This window comes from Brachyistius frenatus, unplaced genomic scaffold, assembly GCF_029030835.1.
Source record: "Brachyistius frenatus isolate BFR_SWC_R1_liver_20210118 unplaced genomic scaffold, ASM2903083v1 Contig_445, whole genome shotgun sequence".
NCBI lineage: Eukaryota > Metazoa > Chordata > Actinopteri > Embiotocidae > Brachyistius > Brachyistius frenatus.
In genome coordinates this window covers 1-21595 of record NW_027211044.1, presented here as the reverse complement: position 1 = coordinate 21595, position 21595 = coordinate 1, and the positions used below count along the sequence as shown (strand labels likewise).

At 40.5% G+C, this 21595-nt stretch overlaps 1 protein-coding gene across 2 annotated transcripts; it reads right to left on the bottom strand.

Annotated features, from left to right (window-relative positions):
• Nucleotides 1-1361: 1361 nt before the first annotated feature.
• Nucleotides 1362-19899, bottom strand: pcsk6 (proprotein convertase subtilisin/kexin type 6). 2 transcript variants are annotated; one of them, XM_069725747.1, is made up of 13 exons: nt 19607-19899; nt 19371-19488; nt 16936-17124; nt 16505-16641; nt 16227-16397; nt 15078-15180; nt 14168-14346; nt 13200-13287; nt 13019-13122; nt 12778-12907; nt 12546-12658; nt 11712-11853; nt 1362-2337 (listed from the first exon to the last, which is right to left on the bottom strand). In XM_069725747.1, the coding sequence occupies exons 2-12, from the start codon at nt 19445-19447 to the stop codon at nt 11756-11758; spliced, it is 1389 nt and encodes a 462-aa protein (XP_069581848.1). In that variant the 5' UTR covers nt 19448-19488; nt 19607-19899; the 3' UTR covers nt 1362-2337; nt 11712-11755. The 2 variants fall into 2 exon arrangements, with proteins under 2 accessions (XP_069581848.1, XP_069581847.1); XM_069725746.1 differs by having other exon boundaries at nt 14150-14346; nt 19607-19898.
• Between the last annotated feature and the right edge of the window lie 1696 nt (nt 19900-21595).

Below are 21595 nucleotides of genomic sequence, written 5' to 3'. Positions count from 1 at the left end.
GCTCCTCCCCCAGCTCGTCCAAATATTATTAGAAGTATGAACCAACTCTGAACTGATTAAATTTCAGAGGTCAAAGGTCAAGGTCGCCTCACAAACGCAAACATCTCAGAAACACCAAACTTGGCACAAATATTCACTTGTGCTCAAGGATGAAGTGTATAGATTATGGTGGTCAAAGGTCACCAAAATCCTGACTCATATTGCAGTCAAGGTCAATTTGACCTCACGTCCTTCCTATTGTGAATCTGATATCTCAGGAACACATTAAGGTCATTTCTTAAAATTTGGCGCTGACAATGAACTGATTGCAGTTTGTTGGTTAAAGGTCACTGTGACCTCACAAAACATATTTATGGCCATAACTCAATAATTCAAATATCTATTAGAAAACAATTATTATTATACTTTTTTGTCCAATTATTTAACACCATAACTGAGCAGCTGATCGGGAAACTGCGACCATGTTTCTCATTAGTACTAAACTGGAAACTTGTATGAATCTTCTGTGCTGTCAAGATGAAGTTGCTTTTGAACCTTACAGGTTTGATCATTTATAGCTTCCTTGCAGCACCATCTATAAGAGTTTGCACAGATATGGATGTAAACTACAACTTGAATGGTTCGCTGAGGCATGAAACAAAAAACAAACACATTTTCCTGAGTGAAAGATGATTGGATGTATTTTGATGTGATTGGATGTGATTGAATGTATTTTGATGTGATTGGATGATGTCCTGCATGAAGAGCTGTCAGTAGTGATTACTGAGTGCGTGTCAGCTGTGAGTTTGTTGGTTTACAGTAGAAAGGTGTGATGTTTCCACTGGAGCATCACACAGGTGAGTTCAAACAGGTCAACGTAACAGACTGGGATTTCCCGGAGCTGTCAGCCACCCTGAGATGTGCTCCAGTTTAAAAGAGTCTGTAAACTTGCCCCACCCTTCAGCCGGTCCTCACACAGCAGCACACATCACTGTTTCACTGAGGAAACCATTGTTTAACTGGCCTCAACCACAGGCGAGGCAAGCAGTGGCAACGAGCCATGACTGAGCCGAGGAGTCATACCTGTTTCACTAACCTGCCTTTGGGCAATGTGGTTACAAGGACCTGACTGACTTCATGTCATGTAAGAATTTCCTCATGAACAGAGGAAGTGTGACCTCCAGCATGTAGTTGGTTCTCAGTACAGAGCAGGTCGAGTTCAGTGAAAAGTCCCTCAAACTTCCCCTGAAAGAAAAAAACCTATTTCACTGTCAGGATGTCGTCGTTTCTGTCTGCTGGATCCAAACCTCCAAACACCTCTGTGACTGGATGAAGTCATGATGATGCTGCACCATCTCATTTAAACGTGTTCTGGATGTACTCGGCAGCATTTCATAGATATTTCCCTACAATTCAGTATGTCAGGCCCGGATATACTGGACATGCATGTGTGGGCACCAGGCTGTGTGTGTGTGTGTGTGTGTGTGTGTGTGTGTGTGTGTGTGTGTGTGTTTGTGTATGTGTGTGTCCATTGCACATGTAAGTGGGGGTGTTGGTGTAGCTGACAGTTATTTATTTATTACTTCATGAAAAGTGTGTGAATACTGTTCTTGTGTGGTCTGTTCAATCTGTCTTATTTCAAACCAGCAACATTTCAGATAAACAAGAAGGAAATGAAGATTGTGTAACTCTTGGTTCAGAAAAACGTCACATTCAAACACTGCGGTCAGCTTTCCTCAACTAGTCAACTGGTTCTTCTTTTAATAAAACATCCTTGTCCTCATACTTTTCATCATACTTGGTATATTTACAAAGAAGAGATGATGGACTGTAGTGTTCCTTCCGCTGCTCTGCAGTCTGTCCACATGTTGTTCATGCAGCATCATGGCTCTGAGAATATTCAGCTTCATGGAAGCTGCATGTTACTCAAGGTGGTGAGCAGCACACACTTATGACATCATCAGACCATTAACCATAGGAAAAGAGAACTGAAGAAGACACCATTATCTTCTAATGTGTCCAATTATCTCATGCTTATTTGACAGATTTTAATGGAGTAGAAGTTGTGTGTGATAAAATGACACAATCTTTATTTTAATGACCTGCTGTTTTCAATTATAGCTGTTTTTTAAGCATTGGAGACATTGATATTAACAGCTTCATGCAATTTTTGAAGTACAAGGTTCAAATGAACTCCTTTATACAATTACAGATGAAATGTGACCAAGTCAGCAGAGATCTTCTGTAGAGCCAGAATGTGACGATCCCATAGAGGCAAAGCTGTACTTGCAGCCTGAATTATTCCAATCAACATCTGCATTTCCCAGAGATCTGGACTGTACCTGGAGTCAGAGTGTTCTGTATGAGAAGCAGAGAAAGATCTTTGAAGTAAACATGATAGGCTTACTGAAAACCAATGTACGAGCAGCTAATGAGATATGCCAGTGTATTATACAGTATGTAGGTGTAACACAGAAAGTGTACCAGAGTATACTGCACAGTGGTCACTTAAATAGGCCGAGCTGTGCTGTTTTACCGTGGCCCTGTTGTAACCCTATAATAACCCTATAATAACCCTGTAATAACCCTATAATAACCCTGTAATAACATATAATAACCCTGTAATAACTGTAATAACCATGTAATAACACTATAGTAATAAAACTATAGTAACCCTATAATAACCCTAAAATAACCATATAATAACCCTGTAATAACTATATAATAACCCTGTAACAACTCTATAATAACCCTGTAATAACTCTATAATAACCCTGTAATAACACTATAGTAACCCTATAATAACCCTGTAATAACCATGTAATAACCCTAAAATAACTCTATAATAACCCTGTAATAACACTATAGTAACCCTATAGTAACCCTAAATTTAACCCTGAAATAATCCTAAAATAACCCTGTAATAACCCTATAATAACCCCAAAATAACCCAAAAATAACCCTGTAATAACCCTATAATAACCCTATAATAACCATGTAATAACACTATAGTAACCCTATGGTAACCCTAAATTTAACCCTGTAATAACCCTAAAATAACCCTCTAATAACCCTGTAATAACTCTATAATAACCCTGTAATAACACTATAGTAACCCTATAATAACCATGTAATAACCCTAAAAAAAACTATAATAACCCTGTAATAAAACTATCATAACGCTATAATAACCCTGTAATAACACTATAATAACTCTGTAATAACACTGTAATAACACTATAGTAACCCTATAATAAACATGTAGTAACACTATAGTAATAACCCTATAATAACCCTTTAATAACCCTGTAATAACCCTAAAATAACCCTATAATAAACGTATAATTACACTATAATAACCCTGTAATAACTCTATAATAACCCTGTAATAACACTATAGTAACCCTATAGTAGCCCTGTACCTGTAATAACCCTATAATAACCAAGTAATAACCCTAAAATAACCCTATAATAACCCTGTAATATCTCTATAATAACCCTGTAATAACACTATAATAACCCTATAATAACCCTGTAATAACCCAAAAATAACCCTATAATAACACTGTAATAACTCTATAGTAACCCTATAATAACGCTATATTAACCCTGTAATAACCATGTAATAACCCTAAAATAACCCTATAATAACACTGAAATAACGCTATAATAACCCTGTAATAACACTATGATAACCCTGTAATAACACTATAGTAACCGTATAATAACTCTATAATAACCCTGTAATAACACTATAGTAACCCTATAGTAACTCTAAATTTAACCCTGTAATAACCCTAAAATAACCCTATAATAACCCTGTAATAACCCTATAATAACCCAATAATAACCATGTACCCTATAGTACATAATAACTCTATAATAACCTGTAATAACACTATAGTAACCCTATAATAACCATGTAATAACACTATAGTAACCCTATTGTAACCATATAATTACACTAAAATAACCCCATAATAACCCTATAATAACCCTGTAATAACTGTAATAACCCTGTAATAACATTATAGTAACCCTATAGTAACCCTATAATTACCCTAAAATAACGCTATAATAACTCTACAATAACCCTGTAATAACTGTAATAACCATGTAATAACACTATAGTAATAACACTATAGTAATAACCCTTTAATAACCCTATAATAACCCTGTAATAACCCTAAAATAACCCTGTAACAACTCTATAATAACCCTATAATAACATATAATAACTCTGTAATAACGGTAATAACCACGGAATAACACTATAGTAACCCTGTAATAAACCTAAAATAACCCTATAATAACCCTGTAATAACTCTATAATAACCCTTTAATAACACTATAGTAACCCCATAATAACCATGTAATAACACTATAGTAACCTTATAATAACCCTATAATAACCCTGTAATAACCCTAAAATAACCCTATAATAACCCTGTAATAACATATAATAACCCTAAAATAACCCTATAATAACCCTGTAATAACCCTGTAATAATTCTATAATAACCCTGTAATAACACAATAGTAACCCTATAGTAACCCTGTAATTACCCTAAAATAAAACTATAATAACCCTATAATAACCCTGTAATAACTCTATAATAACCCTTTAATAACACTATAGTAACCCTATAATAACCATGTAATAACACTATAGTAACCCTATAATAACCCTATAATAACCCTGTAATAACCCTAAAATAACCCTATAATAACCCTGTAATAACCCTATAACAGCTCTATAATAACCCTGTAATAACATATAATAACCCTAAAATAACCCTATAATAACCCTGTAATAACTCTATAATAACCCTGTAATAACACTATAATAACCCTGTAATAACCCTAAAATAACCCTATAATAACCCTGTAATAATTCTATAATAACCCTGTAATAACACTATAGTAACCCTATAGTAACCCTGTAATTACCCTAAAATAAAACTATAATAACCCTATAATAACCCTGTAATAACTGTAATAACCATGTAATAACACTATAGTAATAACACTATAGTAATAACCCTCTAATTATCCTATAATAAACTGGTAATAACCCCAAAGTAACCCTAAAATAACCCTGTAATAACCCTATAATAACCCTGTAATAACTGTAATAACCATGTAATAACACTATAGTAATAACACTATAGTAACCCTAATAACTGTATAATAACCCTGTAATAACTAATAACCCTGTAATAACTCTATAATAACCCTGTAATAACCCTATAATAACACTATAATAACTCTATAATAACCCTGTAATAACATAATAACCCTTAAATAACCCTATAATAACCCTGTAATAACACTATAGTAACCCTATAATAACCCTATAATAACCCTGTAATAACCCTAAAATAACCCTATAATAACCCTGTAATAACACTATAGTAACCCTATAATAACCCTATAATAACCCTGTAATAACACTATAGTAACCCTATAATAACCCTATAATAATAAGGTAGGTAGGTAGGTATGGTAGGTATATACTTTATTAATCCCCGAGGGGAAATTTTTTCCCTATAATGACCCTGTAATAACCACAGCAGCATACACAGGAGCAATAATAGAAACAATAGAATAAATAATAGGAGCAATAATAGAAACAATATAAAATATAAAATGCACAGTACATACAGTATATATACAGTACATTAAATATCTATATATATTATATACAACAAACCAATAAACACAGTCAACATATATATATATATATATATATATACATACGGTACAGTATATGTATATATCTATATATATATATAATATACATACAATATACAAGCAACCAAGAAACACAGTCAACAGTGTTTTTGTACTGTGATGGATTTTGCCAGAGGTGAGTTATTGTAAAGTCTTATGGCAGTGGGCAGGAATGATCTCCTGTATCTGGAATGATCTCCTGTATCTGTCCTTGTGACAGCAGCTGGAGGAATCTTTTAGAGAAAGTCCTCCGCTGTCCCTGCAGCAGGTGGTGGAGAGGGTGGTCAGGATTATCCAAGATGGACAATAGTTTGATCAGCGTCCTCCTCTCCACCACCTTTTCCAGACTATCTAGTTTGTAGCCGATGATGGAGCCGGCCTTCTTAACCAGCTTGTTGAGTTTGTTGGTGTCACCGGCTCCAATGCTGCTCCCCCAGCAGACCCCAGCGAAGTACAAAGCACTGGCCACAACAGACTGGTAGAACATCTCCAGCATCATGCTGCACACATTGAAGGATCGAAGTTTCCTCAGAAAAAAGAGTCGACTCATCACCTTCTTGTAGACAGCATTGATGTTGGTCTTCCATTTCAGTCTGTTGTCGATGGACACACCCAGGTACTTGTACTCCTCCACCATGTCCACCTCCTCTCCCAGAACTCTCAGCGGTTGTGGAGCCGTCGCCTTCCTCCTGAAGTCGACCACCATCTCTCTGGTCTTGGCCACGTTCAGGAGCAGGTGATTCCTTCCCGCCCACTCCACAAAGTCCTCCACTACTGCCCTGTACTCATCCTCCCGTCCATCCCTTATACATCCCACCACTGCAGAGTCATCAGAGAACTTCTGCAGATGGCAGGACTCTGAGTTGTACTGGAAGTCAGTGGTGTATAAGGTGAACAGAAAGGGAGACAGAACAGTTCCCTGAGGAGCTCCAGTACCACTGACCACCGTATCAGACAGAACACTGCCCAGACAGACAAACTGTGGTCTGCCTGTCAGGTAGTCAGTGATCCAGGAGACGGTGGACGTGTCCACCCCCACCACCCGCAGCTTCTCACTCAGCAGCAGTGGTTGGATGGTGTTGAATGCACTGGAGAAATCAAAGAAAGTGATTCTCACAGAGTCACCGGTTCCATCCAGGTGAGACTGAGCTCGTTGCAGCAGGTAGATGATGGCGTCGTCCACTCCCACACGAGGCTGGTATGCAAATTGCAGAGGGTCCAGAGAAGATTTCACCAGCAGCCTGAGGTGGGCCAAGACCAGCCTCTCCAGCACCTCCATCACATGAGATGTGAGGGCAACCGGTCGGTAGTCGTTGAGGCCAGATGGAGTCTTCTTCTTGGGGACAGGAACCAGGCAGGACGTCTTCCACAGCACCGGGACCTCCTCCTGCTTCAGGCTCAGGTTGAAGAGGTGTTGTAGGACCTCGGCCAGCTGGACGGCGCAGGTCTTCAGGACCACGGGGCCGATGCCGTCAGGTCCTGCAGCCTTGCGCTGGTGGATTCTCTCCAGCTGTCTCCTAACCTGGTCAGTCGTCACAGAGAGGGGGGTGAGGGGTGAGGGGGGATGGATGGAGGAAGAGCCCTGTGAGATTGAGGGCTCTATGCAGTTCACCAGGGGGCGCAGAGGGGAGAGGGGGGGAGGCAGCAGAGGTGTTTTGGAGGTGTGAGGTGTGGAGGAGACAGATGAGGGCGGTGAACTAAACCTGTTGAAGAAACAGTTTAGTTCATTTGACCTCTCCAGGTTCCCCCTGGTTGTTCCTCTCCAGGGAGCCCCCTGGTTGTCTCTCTCTCCCCTTGAACCCAGTAATCTCCTTCATACCGGTCCACACCTCTCTCACGTTGTTCTGCTGGAGTTTGGCCTCCAGCTTCCTCCTGTAGGAGTCCTTGACCTCCCTCATCTTCTCCTTCAGGTGGCGCTGCACTCTCCTGAGCTCCTCCCTGTCCCCAGACCTGAAGGCTGCTTTCTTCTGATTAAGAAGAACTTTCAGGTCACTGGTGATCCACGGCTTGTTGTTGGGGAAGCATTTTACAGTCCGGGATGGTACGGTGGTGTGTTCACAGAATTTGATGTATTCTGTGATACAGTCCGTCATGCTGTTGATGTCCTCCCCATGTGATCCAAACAGCACATTCCAGTCCGTGGACCCAAAGCAGTCCTGCAGGGCATCTTTAGCCTCCTGTGTCCACCTCCTCACAGTCCTGGTGGACACAGGCTGCCTCTGCACCAGGGGGACATACCTGGGAGTCAGCAGGACCAGGTTGTGGTCTGATCTACCAAGGGGGGGAAGGGCAGTAGTACTGTATGCATCCATGGCATTAGCATACAGTAAGTCCAGAGTTTTATTGTTCCTTGTGGGGCAGTTCACATACTGGTGCAAAGTTGGCAGTACTTTATCCAGACTGGTGTGGTTAAAGTCTCCAGTAACTGCCAAAAATGCACCGGGATGCTGAGTCTGTAGTTTAGCCACCGTGGAGTGGATGGTGTCCACTGCTGCCTCTACGTCAGCTGATGGAGGAATGTAAACAACGATAACAATGGCGGACGTGAACTCCCTAGGTAAATAATAAGGGCGCATCCCCACGGCTAGCAGTTCAATGTCCGAACCCTATAATAACCCTATAATAACCCTGTAATAACTGTAATAACCATGTAATAACACTATAGTAATAACACTATAGTAACCCTATAATAACCCTAAAATAACCATATAATAACCCTGTAATAACTATATAAGAACCCTGTAATAACACTATAGTAACCGTATAATAACCCTGTAATAACCCTATAACATCTCTATAATTACCCTGTAATAACATATAATAACCCTGTAATAACCCTAAAATAACCCTATAATAACCCTGTAATAACTCTATAATAACCCTGTGATAACACTATAGTAACCCTATAATAACCCTGTAATAACCCTAAAATAACCCTATAAGAACCCTGTAATAACTCTATAGTAACCCTATAATAACCCTATAATAACCCTGTAATAACCTTCAAATAACCCTTTAATAACTTTGTAATTACTCTATAATAACCCTTTAATAACAGTATAGTAACCCTATAATAACCCTGTAATAACACTACAGTAACCCTATAGTAACCCTAAAATAACCCTATAATAACCCTGTAATAACCCTATAATAACCCTGTAATCACTGTAATAACCATGTAATAACACTATAGTAATAACACTATAGTAACCCTATAATATCCCTAAAATAACCATATAATAACCCTGTAATAACTATATAAGAACCCTGTAATAACACTATAGTAACCCTATAATAACCCTGTAATAACCCTAAAATTACCCTATAATAACCCTGTAATAACTCTATAATAACCCTGTGATAACACTATAGTAACCCTATAATAACCCTGTAATAACCCTAAAATAACCCTATAAGAACCCTGTAATAACTCTATAGTAACCCTATAATAACCCTATAATAACCCAGTAATAACCTTCAAATAACCCTTTAATAACTTTATAATTACTCTATAATAACCCTTTAATAACACTATAATAACCCTATAATAACCCTGTAATAACTCTATAATAACCCTGTAATAACCCTAAAATAACCCTATAATAACCCTGTAATAACACTATAGTAACCGTATAATAACCCTATAAAAACCCTGTAATAACCTTCAAATAACCCTTTAATAACTTTGTAATTACTCTATAATAACCCTTTAATAACACTATAGTAACCCTATAATAACCCTATAATAACCCTGTAATAACTCTATAATAACCCTGTAATAACACTAAAGTAACCCTATAATAACCCTGTAATAACCCTAAAATAACCCTATAATAACCCTGTAATAACTCTATAATAACCCTGTAATAACACTATAATAACTCTATGTAATAACACTATTGTAACCCTATAATAACCCTGTAATAACCCTATAACAACTCTATAATAACCCTGTAATAACATAATAACCCTGTAATAACCCTGTAATAACTCTAAAATAACCCTTTAATAACACTATAGTAACCCTATAGTAACCCTATTATAACCCTATAATAACTATGTAATAACACTATAGTAACCCTATAATAACCCTGTAATAACTATAATAACCCTGTAATAACCCTCAAATAACCCTGTAATTACTCTATAATAACCCTGTAATAACACTATAATAACCCTGTAATTACTCTATAATAACCCTGTAATAACACTATAATAACCCTATAATAACCCTGTAATAACCATGTAATTAAAAAGTCATACTATAGCATTGGTTTTCATTGAAAATATGAAGAAAAAAACCCATCATAGTATAGTATGTTGTCAAAAAAATTTTTTTCAAAGTTGCGCTATAGGTCGTCTAAACAATTGAAAAAAAGTCAGTATGTTGTCAGATCGCAGAGGTTTTTATAATTCTTGTATTACCAGATTGGACACAGGGAAACCTTTTTATGTGTGGAAATATCACTGTATATGATCATTTAATGCATTTTTGGTATCATTAAATCTGTTGTTTGTGTTATTTGGGGTGGATATTTCTTGTGCGGCTGTGAGACAAGTCACCTATCAGCCAACTCCCCACTAAATCTGGATTAGATTGGATCAATCCTCTGTTTCCTTTCTATTCTGCACTGTCTTTAAAGCTGCAGCTGCATAGGAGTTATACTTGCTGCTAACACGGCTCAGGTTAGTCACAGCTGGAGACGTGTGTTTACTGCATCCTCTGCTGGGCCCTGTCAGTAGATGAAAAGATGGTACCACTACTGCCTCAGGGTGAAATGTGTCAGTAGATGTTCCCACCACACAGAGCAGAAGTCATCACAGCTACACACAGATCAGACGATGGTTTTCACAAGTGTTCCTGAGCCCATGCAGTGATTTCCACTCCAGAATAGTGTGTTTTTAATGCAGTGCTGCCTGAAGGCCCGAAGATCACCACCATCCAATATTGGTTTCCAGCCTTGTCCCTTGTGTTCAGAGATTTCTCCAGATTCTCTGAATCTTTTAATGATCTTATGAACCGTAGACGATGAAATCCACTAATTTTTTGTAGTTTTACGTTGAGGAACATTATTCTGAGATTGTTGAACTATTTTTAAACACAGTCTTTCACAGAGTGGTGAACCTCTCCCCATCTTCACTGCTGAGAGACTCCGCCTCTCTGAAATCATCTTTTATACCCAATCATCTTACTGATCTGTTGCCGTGGTAACCTGATTAGTTGTCAGATGTTCCACTCGGTTCTATTTTAGTGTTACTCAACTTCCAGTCTTTCATTGGATCCTGTCACTTTTTTTTAATCGTGTGGCTGATATCACATTGAAAATGAACAAATGTTAAAAGATTTCTCAGTTTCAATGTTTGATGTGTTGTCTTTGGTCTATTTTCAGTTAAATATAGGTTTACATGAATGTAAATCATCACTTTCTGTTTGCATTTACATTTCACAGCCTCCCACATGTTTTGGTTGTAAAACACAGTGGTGCTGCAGAATTATATTGACTGGAAATGAACTGACAGACTCATCACTTCTTAATAAAGCCATATCAGCTCAGATGTTTCAGCATAAAAGGAGACAGGCAGCTGTGGCTCATTTCGGTTATTAGTTTATCATTTTAACTGAGCAAAGAATATCCAAAAGATAAAAACAAAGGAGTAAACCTGAAATAAAGTACACTGTAGTGAGAGTCAGCTCAATTCTTCTCCTCTGAACAAACTGCACACTCATGTTTGTACATGTTCAATACATGTTCAATACATGTTCAATATCACATGTTCAATACATGTTCAATATCACATGTTCAATACATGTTCAATACCACATGTTCAATACATGTTCAATACCACATGCTCAATACAGAATAACTGCACACATTTCACCGACTGCAGTTTTATGTTAAATGTTTCATGTTAAATGTTTTATGTTCAATGTTTCATGTTCAATGTTTCATGTTAAACGTCCTGCTGTGATGGATCAATTCTTGGTGAATGATTGCCACCTCGGTGTGTCCAGCCTTCAGCTGAAGGTGCGGCAGGTCGCCACTCATCCGTTCATCAGACAGGTGCGGCAGCAGAACTGACGGTAGAACTTCCTCTCACAGAGACGGTTGGACTTCACCATCTCACAGAACGCCTCATCAGCTGACAGAGAGCAGAAGAAGAGTCAGCTGGCTGCTCCAGGCGTCACAGGAAGATGGTTGAACGAACCTTTTATTTTATTGCTTTGATCTGCTGTTTTATTCTCTATTATTAAAGCAGCTTTTAGTTTCTCTGCTTCCTGAACACCCGAAGGCTCCTAAAGTGGTCCGCTCAGGTAAATCTGGGATTCAAACATTATTGTAACACTGATGCTAACACTGATGCTAACTCGATCTGCATCGGATACATTAATCTGAATAATCTGATCAAGAAGGCTCAATAAATTTGTGCTTTTATTCTCCTCACACTGTCCACATCTGGATAAACAGGAACACTACAGAGGGAGCTGGAGCAGAGTTCACCTTCAGATAAAGATGTTTATTTCCGTCTCCCTAGGCAACACACCGGCGATGTAATGGATTGAAGACGACAGTCGCAGACACCAAACGTGTTTTAAAAGAGCTGTATGAGAAACACTGGCTGCTTTCAGCTCCAGCATTTGGATGTGATGCATATTGTGTGTTTGCTTGAGGTCTAACAAATGTGTTGAATGCATTTCCTTCCTCATAAAACACTTTATTTGTATATTATAAATAATGCATTGACGTTTGTTTGCTGATATCTTCCTCTTCCCCTCCTGTTGTACGTCACCTGCGACACGCCTCCTGGGGTCAAATGTCTGCGGAACAACTTACCGTTATTACAGGATGCTTTCAGGATACAGATCCTGCTGATCAGAGTGTGGCCGGCTTTGCATTTGGTGCATGTTGTTCCAGGACCGCTGCAACTCAGACAGTTTTCTGGACACCTGGAGACACAGCGATGTAAAACCTGTGGATGTGAGCTGGAACCATCACTTCCTCCACAAACACTGGAGCTATGAAGATGTTTTATTGGAAGAAAAACAATTTAAAATGAATCCGAAACCTGTGACACATCTTATGAGGGAGTCCTGCTGCCTCGACAGAGTAATATCCAGGAGTGCAGGCCGGCACACACCTCCACTCCTGCTGCAGGTGGCCCTCGGTACACTGGAGGCACTCCTCCCGGCCCGGCCCTGCAAACACAGACATCAATCCTAAAGTAACATCAAACCATCCTGCCGTGGTGCGATGGGAGCTGAGCCAATATACCACATCATCAGTCAGAGATGCACACACACTCTGACCTGTACAAGTCCGACAGGAGGAATGACACGGGCTGCACATCATCTCCTCCACATGGAAAAAGGTTCCATTGGTGCATTCCGGGACACAAGTCATCCCTGCCAGACTGAAACAAGCCAACGACATTACAAGAAGTTGCTTTAAACCAAAGCTCAAACACAAACCGAGTCTGCATTCACGTACCTGTAGCCTTCGCTGCAGGCGGTGCATCTGTCTGCATGCCTCAGACACGACCTGCAGGTGTGCTGACACTTCACACACCGTCTCCGACCTGACGGACAGCCGGCGTCAGTGACGAGCGCGACAGTCTCCGACAGACTTATTTAACATGTATAGCATGTATATACAGCATGCACAGTCGGCAGGTTCAAACAAGATTCAACGCCTCAAAGGACTTTCTTCAGATAAGGTGCAAACGTCCACCTCATAATGGACTGATATGATTTTGGTGGTCAAAGGTCAAAGGTCACTGTGACCTCACAAAACCCATTCGTGGCCGTAGCTGCACAATTCATACACTAATTATGACTCAATTTCACAAATATCTAACAGGGATAAATGATAAATTGATGACACTTTATATCCAGAAGGTCAAAGGTCACCTTCACTGTGACCTCATCATGTTTGTGTCCATCAGTGATTGACAGCAGAACAGACTGAATGTGTGACTCTGATCTAAAGTGATTGTGAAGATCTTCTGTGTGTCGGTTCAACGTGTGTGTGAAGAATCTACGTTTTACAGTCTGGAGCTTCTTTACAGAAACATCCAGGTTTGAAGCATCGTCTGTTGTCACGCAGCTTTATCGCCCAAACAGTTCAACAGTTCAACTTTTCAAAGTCCTCACTGCGTATTGTATGATATGAGTCTGGAGAAACATGCATGTTTGCACATTCCTGTGAACTAGTGGTGCAGCAGCAGAGTCACAAATCACAGTTATTATAATATGTATTTATTATCTACGCTGCACAGCCAATAGCCCAACATTCATTTTTTGTCATGAACAATCAATAACCACACACACACACACACACACACACACACACACCAACACACCCTGAAAAGGTTTGCAGACCTCTGATCAGCGTGCCGACTACACATGTATGTTCTGTAGTGTGTGTGTGTGCTGACTTACTGTCGTCAGTAAAGTCACCTGGAGGACAGGTGTCACTGCAGCTGGAGTTCAGCGTGTTGAAATAAAGGCCTGTTCGGCAGGAGAGACACTCGCCAGCAGATCGACCGACACATCTCTCACACCCCGTAGAGCAGCGGCGGCAGCGGCGGGACTCCACGTCCTCGTAGTGTCCCAGTGGACAGTGGCTCACGCAGGTCCTCCACACACACAGGGGGCAGCAGAGAGTCAGAGCACAGCGGGACACACGTGGTCATCTAACATGGTTTCACTGGTTAGACTGACTGAACACACGTGAGTCGGAGGACGATTCGGAACATGACATCACTCCCTGCAGTTCCTTGTCGGACTTCACACACGAGCCTTTCCACCTGACACATGTCTGACTGTTGATACAACACCGTTTCCCAAAAAGCTGGGACACTGTAAAATGTAAATAAAAACAGAATACGATGATTTGTAAATCCTCTTAATCCATATTTAATTGCAGCTAGACTAAAGACAACATATCACATTTTGGTGTCCTTTTGTTGCCTCTATCAGGCAAGAATGGAATCACATTTCACTTTCTAAACTTCAGAAACTGGAGAAAAGAAGAGGTGATGCAGCTCAGTGGTGAACATGATTCTGAAACAACGTTATAGAGATGTGTTGCTGCACCAGATTCAAAATGAGAAGATATTTTTTTATAAAACAATACAATTTCTCAGTTTCAATATTTGATATGTTGTCTGCAGTCAAACTGCAATAAAATATTGGTTTATTGGATTTGAAAATCATTCTATTCTGTTTTTATTTACATTTTACACAGCATCTCAACTTTTTTGGAAACTAGGTTGCATAAGTACAGTAAGCATGAGTACAGTTTTAAAGTGAAGCATCATGGGAGCAGGCGTGTCCTTACACTTCATTTTCTTCTGTTAACTCTTACCTGCCTGTTTTCAAGCTGCCCAAACTGAAGTGGACACAGTTGAGGCAGTGGTCAGCGTCTGGTCCATCACAGCCCTGGTCTCCACACTCACTGTGGCAGGGACCTGGATGAAGACCAATATTATGATCATCATCATTATTATGATCATCATCACCACCATCATCATCTTCATCACCACCACCATCATCATTTTCATCACCACCACCATCACCACCGTCATCACCACCACCATCACCACCATCATCATCACCACCATCATCACCACCACCATCACCACCACCATCATCATCATCACCACCACCATCATCATTTTCATCACCACCACCATCATCACCACCATCATCACCACCACCATCATCACCACCATCATCATCATCACCACCATCATCATCACCACCATCATCACCACCACCATCACCACCACCATCCACCATCATCATCACCACCATCATCATCATCACCACCATCATCATCATCATCACCACCACCATCATCATTTTCATCACCACCACCATCATCACCACCATCATCATCACCACCATCACCACCATCATCATCACCACCATCATCATCACCACCATCATCACCACCACCATCACCACCACCATCACCACCATCATCATCACCACCATCATCATCATCACCACCATCATCATCATCATCATCATCACCACCACCATCATCATTTTCATCACCACCACCATCATCACCACCATCATCACCACCACCATCACCACCATCATCATCATCACCACCATCATCACCACCATCATCATCTTCATCACCACCACCATCATCATTTTCATCACCACCACCATCACCACCGTCATCACCACCACCATCACCACCATCATCATCACCACCATCATCATCATCACCACCATCATCATCACCACCACCATCATCATCATCATCACCATCATCACCATCACACCAACGTGTTTTCCAATTTTAATTTCTAATTTCTCTGAAAGACACATCAAATATTCTTTCCATATCCAACCACCACTTCCTTTATGCTCTCTGGTATATTTTTCATTTATTAATGAAAATCATCTACCTGTAAAAAAAAATGCACATAAATGTGTGAGAAACCAGTGGTTTTTGTCCTGTATGTTCTTTAATCTGTAACTTTTTGGATTCTCTCACCACTGTACTCCTCATCCTCATCTTCCTCCTCCTCCTGGAGCTCTGGCTCCTCCAGCACCTCCTCTGGATTGGAGGTCTCCAGCATCCTTGAATGGGAGTGCTGAGCAGGGTGGGTCTGGTCAGGGTTCTGAGATGTTCCGTAAAGAATCAGAGTCCATTCTTTTAGGTTTCCTGTAACAGTCACAATAATAAAGCTTCAGTCCCAAAGCTGCAGGTCGCTCTCAGATGTGACGGTTGATTGACAAGTAAGCCTGAGCGTGTGTCTTGTTGGACCTCACCCAGCACCTCAGGGTTGCGCAGCTTTGACAGTGAGTCCGTAATCTCCAGAGTCCACGTGCCCTCTGCCCTCTCACCCCAAAAATGAATGGTCATGAACTCCCAGTTCCTGAAGCCCTTGTTGGAACTGTCGAACAACCTGTGAACAACAGTGAGGTGACTGAGAAGTGGACAAGGTGAAGTTAAAGCCGTCTGCTCATGTACCCTTCACATCAAGCCATTTACAATCACAGAGAGCTTGTGGGCCTGGACAGAAACTAGATCAGCTGGACCACGGCCTCTCTGGTCCATTCTGAAGGTGAGACTGTGTGTGCTGTAAACAGCCCTGGTTTACATTCACAGATGTAGCATCTACAGGGCTAAAGGGCGCTGGGATATATGGTGGAACCAACCCTTTAATGAAGGTCCAGCTGGACCTGCTGAACACTCTCACCTCTTGGCCAGGAGCTGAGATCGAGTCCCAGACGGAGAGATGAGGATGATCTCCAGGTCTCCTCGTCGTGGGTGGAGGATCAGCACCTTGACCACCACATGCTCCAGGTAATCCACGTGGTGCTCCAGATCCTCTGCACATCCAGAAGTGGTCATGCTGCTGTTCAGGTTATGGCCAGCATGGATGTGCCTGAAGAGTCCGAAGGAAGATCACTGAACAGTTGCACGAAAGCAATAGATTAAACTCAGTGCAGCACAGATATCCTTTATAGGACATGGTGTTGACATGTAATTATTGAGGAAAAAGAAGACCTTAACCAGAACAGTATCTATAACCAACTCATTATTAAACGTACCTATAACCAACTCATTATTAACCGTACCTATAAAAAAACTCATTATTAACCTTAACTATAACCAACTCATTATTAACCTTAACTATAACCAACTCATTATTAACCGTAACTATAACCAACTCATTGTTAACCTTACCTATAACCAACTCATTATTAACCGTACCTATAACCAACTCATTATTAACCGTACCTATAACCAACTCATTATTAACCGTACCTATACCCAACTCATTATTAACCTTAACTATAACCAACTCATTATTAACCTTACCTATAACCAACTCATTATTAACCTTAACTATAACCAACTCATTAGTAACCTTAACTATAACCAACTCATTATTAACCGTACCTATAACCAACTCATTATTAACCGTACCTATAACCAACTCATTGTTAACCTTACCTATAACCAACTCATTATTAACCGTACCTATAACCAACTCATTATTAACCGTACCTATACCCAACTCATTATTAACCGTACCTATAACCAACTCATTATTAACCGTACCTATACCCAACTCATTATTAACCTTAACTATAACCAACTCATTATTAACCTTACCTATAACCAACTCATTATTAACCGTACCTATAACCAACTCATTATTAACCGTACCTATAACCAACTCATTATTAACCTTAACTTGTTAACCAACTCATTATTAACCGTACCTATAACCAACTCATTATTAACCATACCTATAACCAACTCATTGTTAACCTTACCTATAACCAACTCATTATTAACCGTACCTATAACCAACTCATTATTAACCGTACCTGTAACCAACTCATTATTAACCGTACCTATAACCAACTCATTATTAACCGTACCTATAACCAACTCATTGTTAACCTTACCTATAACCAACTCATTATTAACCGTACCTATAACCAACTCATTATTAACCGTACCTATACCCAACTCATTATTAACCGTACCTATAACCAACTCATTATTAACCGTACCTATACCCAACTCATTATTAACCTTAACTATAACCAACTCATTATTAACCTTACCTATAACCAACTCATTATTAACCGTACCTATAACCAACTCATTATTAACCGTTATTAACATTACCTGTAACCAACTCATTGTTAACCGTACCTATAACCAACTCATTATTAACCGTACCTATAACCAACTCATTATTAACCATACCTATAACCAACTCATTGTTAACCTTACCTATAACCAACTCATTATTAACCGTACCTATAACCAACTCATTATTAACCGTACCTATAACCAACTCATTGTTAACCTTACCTATAACCAACTCATTATTAACCTTACCTATAACCAACTCATTATTAACTGTACCTATAACCAACTCATTATTAACTGTACATATAACCAACTCATTGTTAACCTTAACTATAACCAACTCATTGTTAACCTTACCTATAACCAACTCATTATTAACTGTACCTATAACCAACTCATTATTAACTGTACCTATAACCAACCTTAACTTGAATCAAACCTCCATTCACAGCTTAACTTTTTCCACAACCTCAGAAATTATGTTTTGCTTTGGGGACTACTAGTCCAGACAAAGTCCATGTTTATACTGGAAAAGGTCACAATGAGGTAACAAACTCACACCCACACATACACACACACACACACACACACACACACACACACACACACACACACACACACACACACACACACACACACACACACACACACACACACACACACACACATACACACACTGACTGACTGTGTGTGTGTGTGTGTGTGTGTGTGTGTGTGTGTGTGTGTGTGTGTGTGTGTGTGTGTGTGTGTGTGTGTGTGTGTGTGAGGTATGTGTATCCTCCAGCTCCTCCACCTCCTCCTCCTCCTCCTCTTCCTCCTCCTCCTCCTCCCCCTCTTCCTACTCCTCCTCCTCCTCTTCCTCCTCCTCATCTCCCCCACCCCGATCTCTGCTTGGTTAACTTCATCGTAGGATGTTGAAGTGAAGGTGTTCGTTGGACCGGGTTCTTCTCTCTAACGTGTGCAGACAGGTTGACTTTCTGAAGGACGCACACACTGAGCGACACGCTGCCTTCAGCTCACCTGGTGCGTCGCTCAGGCGTCTGACTGCAGGTGCGCTGAGGAGGAACCGTCCTCCACCTCGAGGCCTCCAGCACCATGGCCTCTGCATCCACCAAGCCAAAACCATACAGATGACTGACTGTGGGAGGAGAGAAGAGGCAAAGTGAATATCACTAAGTGTTCAGCGTTGTCATGGTGACCTGTGATCAGCTGACTGTCTTCCAGCATGAATCAGTGTGAGAAGGGAAGCAGAGTGCCTCTGTGTCCGGCGGCATTGGTCCTCCAGTCGTCAGCTTTCAGGTGGATGGGTCGGGATGTCCTCACCAGGAGGTGCTGCACGTCCCTCCATGTGAGTAGAAGGCTGCAGGAGACAGACACTGGTCACCATGACGACTCATCTCTGCTACTGTGATAATTCAACATCTTCATTCACACCGGGTTTGAGGATAAGCACAACACGTATGTAGCATGAACTGACATGCTAACAGAAATTGTCGCCTCATCTAGTTTGCAGTGGAAGTCAAAATATTTGTCAGAGTTCCAGTAATGAGCCTTAACATGCACACAAAGTTGAATGTATGAGTTGAAAACTTGAAGAAATCTGAGGGTGACTCATTAAAAAGCCTTTAATGAGTCAGTCCCAGTAAAAACTAATGCCAACGTGGCTCAGCCTCTAAAGTCTTCATCAGGGCGGTTCCTTATAATCCGCTGGTAAGTGGTCACATGACCCGTCTGGACCAATGAACTGTCACCCAGTACATGGGAAGCAGGTAAAGACACATGACAGGAAACTTGATGTCTGGACTAGAAACAAAATGCAGATGTTAATAAAAAATCTTAAAATCTCTTCATAGTTTAACATACATTCAAACATAAAAGTAAGTAAAGTAACATTTAAACTGACCCAGTTGTCCAAAGAGAAACAACACATGAAGGCACGGTTAAAAAAATGGAGAGAAATCCAGGTCTCCATTCAAACCCGGGTTTTGCGTAGCTTTTAATGTGTAGATCCAAAATTATTGTCTTTGTAAAACGTGTGTATTAATTCTTCCCTGATGAAGACGCAGGATTAAAGATGGTCACATCCACCTAAATAATGTCTGCCATTCCGGCTAGAATTATTATTGGATGTTTCAGGAACCACAGAGCTCTGATTTTAGATTCTCTGGTCAGATTCTCAGCTTTGGACTGTTTGTCAGACACAACCAGACGTTCGAGGAGGTCATTTAAAGGGGTATTTTCACTATTTCTTCTCAGATAAAAATTATGTTTTACAAGAGAAATATCACACTGGTTCCGCTCTCAGCTGTAGAGCTCGAATTGATTTCATTAGTTCATCAAAACACAAAATAATCATCCGTCATGTTCCAAATAAAACTACCAAACATCCTGAGGATCTTCAATGAAGACGTCCTGTTTTCTATTTCATATCAAACACATGCCAACTTTTTTCAGGATGGATGGATGGATGAATGATGGATGGATGGATGGATGGATGGATGGATGGATGGATGGATGGATGGATGGATGGATGGATGGATGGATGGATTAATGGATGGATGGATGATGGATGGATGATGGATGGATGGATGGATGGATGGATGATGGATGGATGGATAATGGATGAATGATGGATGGATGATGGATGGATTGATGATGGATGGATGGATGGATGGATGGATGGATGGATAGATGGATGGATGGATGGATGGATGGATGGATGGATGGATGGATGGATGGATGGATGGATGGATGATGGATGGATGGATAATGGATGAATGATGGATGGATGATGGATGGATTGATGATGGATGGATGGATGGATGGATGATGGATGGATGGATGGATGGATGGATGGATGGATGGATGGATGGATGGATGGATGGATGGATGGATGGATGGATGGATGGATGGATGGATGGATGAATGGATGGACGGATGGATGGATGATTGGATTGATAGATGGGTGGATGATGGATGGATGGACGGACGGATGATTGATGGATGGATGGATGGATGATTGGATTGATAGATGGGTGGATGATGGATGGATGGACGGACGGATGATTGATGGATGGATGGATGGATGGATGGATGGGATGGATGGACAATGATTGATGGATGGATGATGGATGGATGGATGGATGATGGATGGATGGATAGACGGATGATGGATGGATGGATGGATGATGGATGGATTGATGATGGATGGATGCATGGATGATGGATGGATGGATGGATGGATG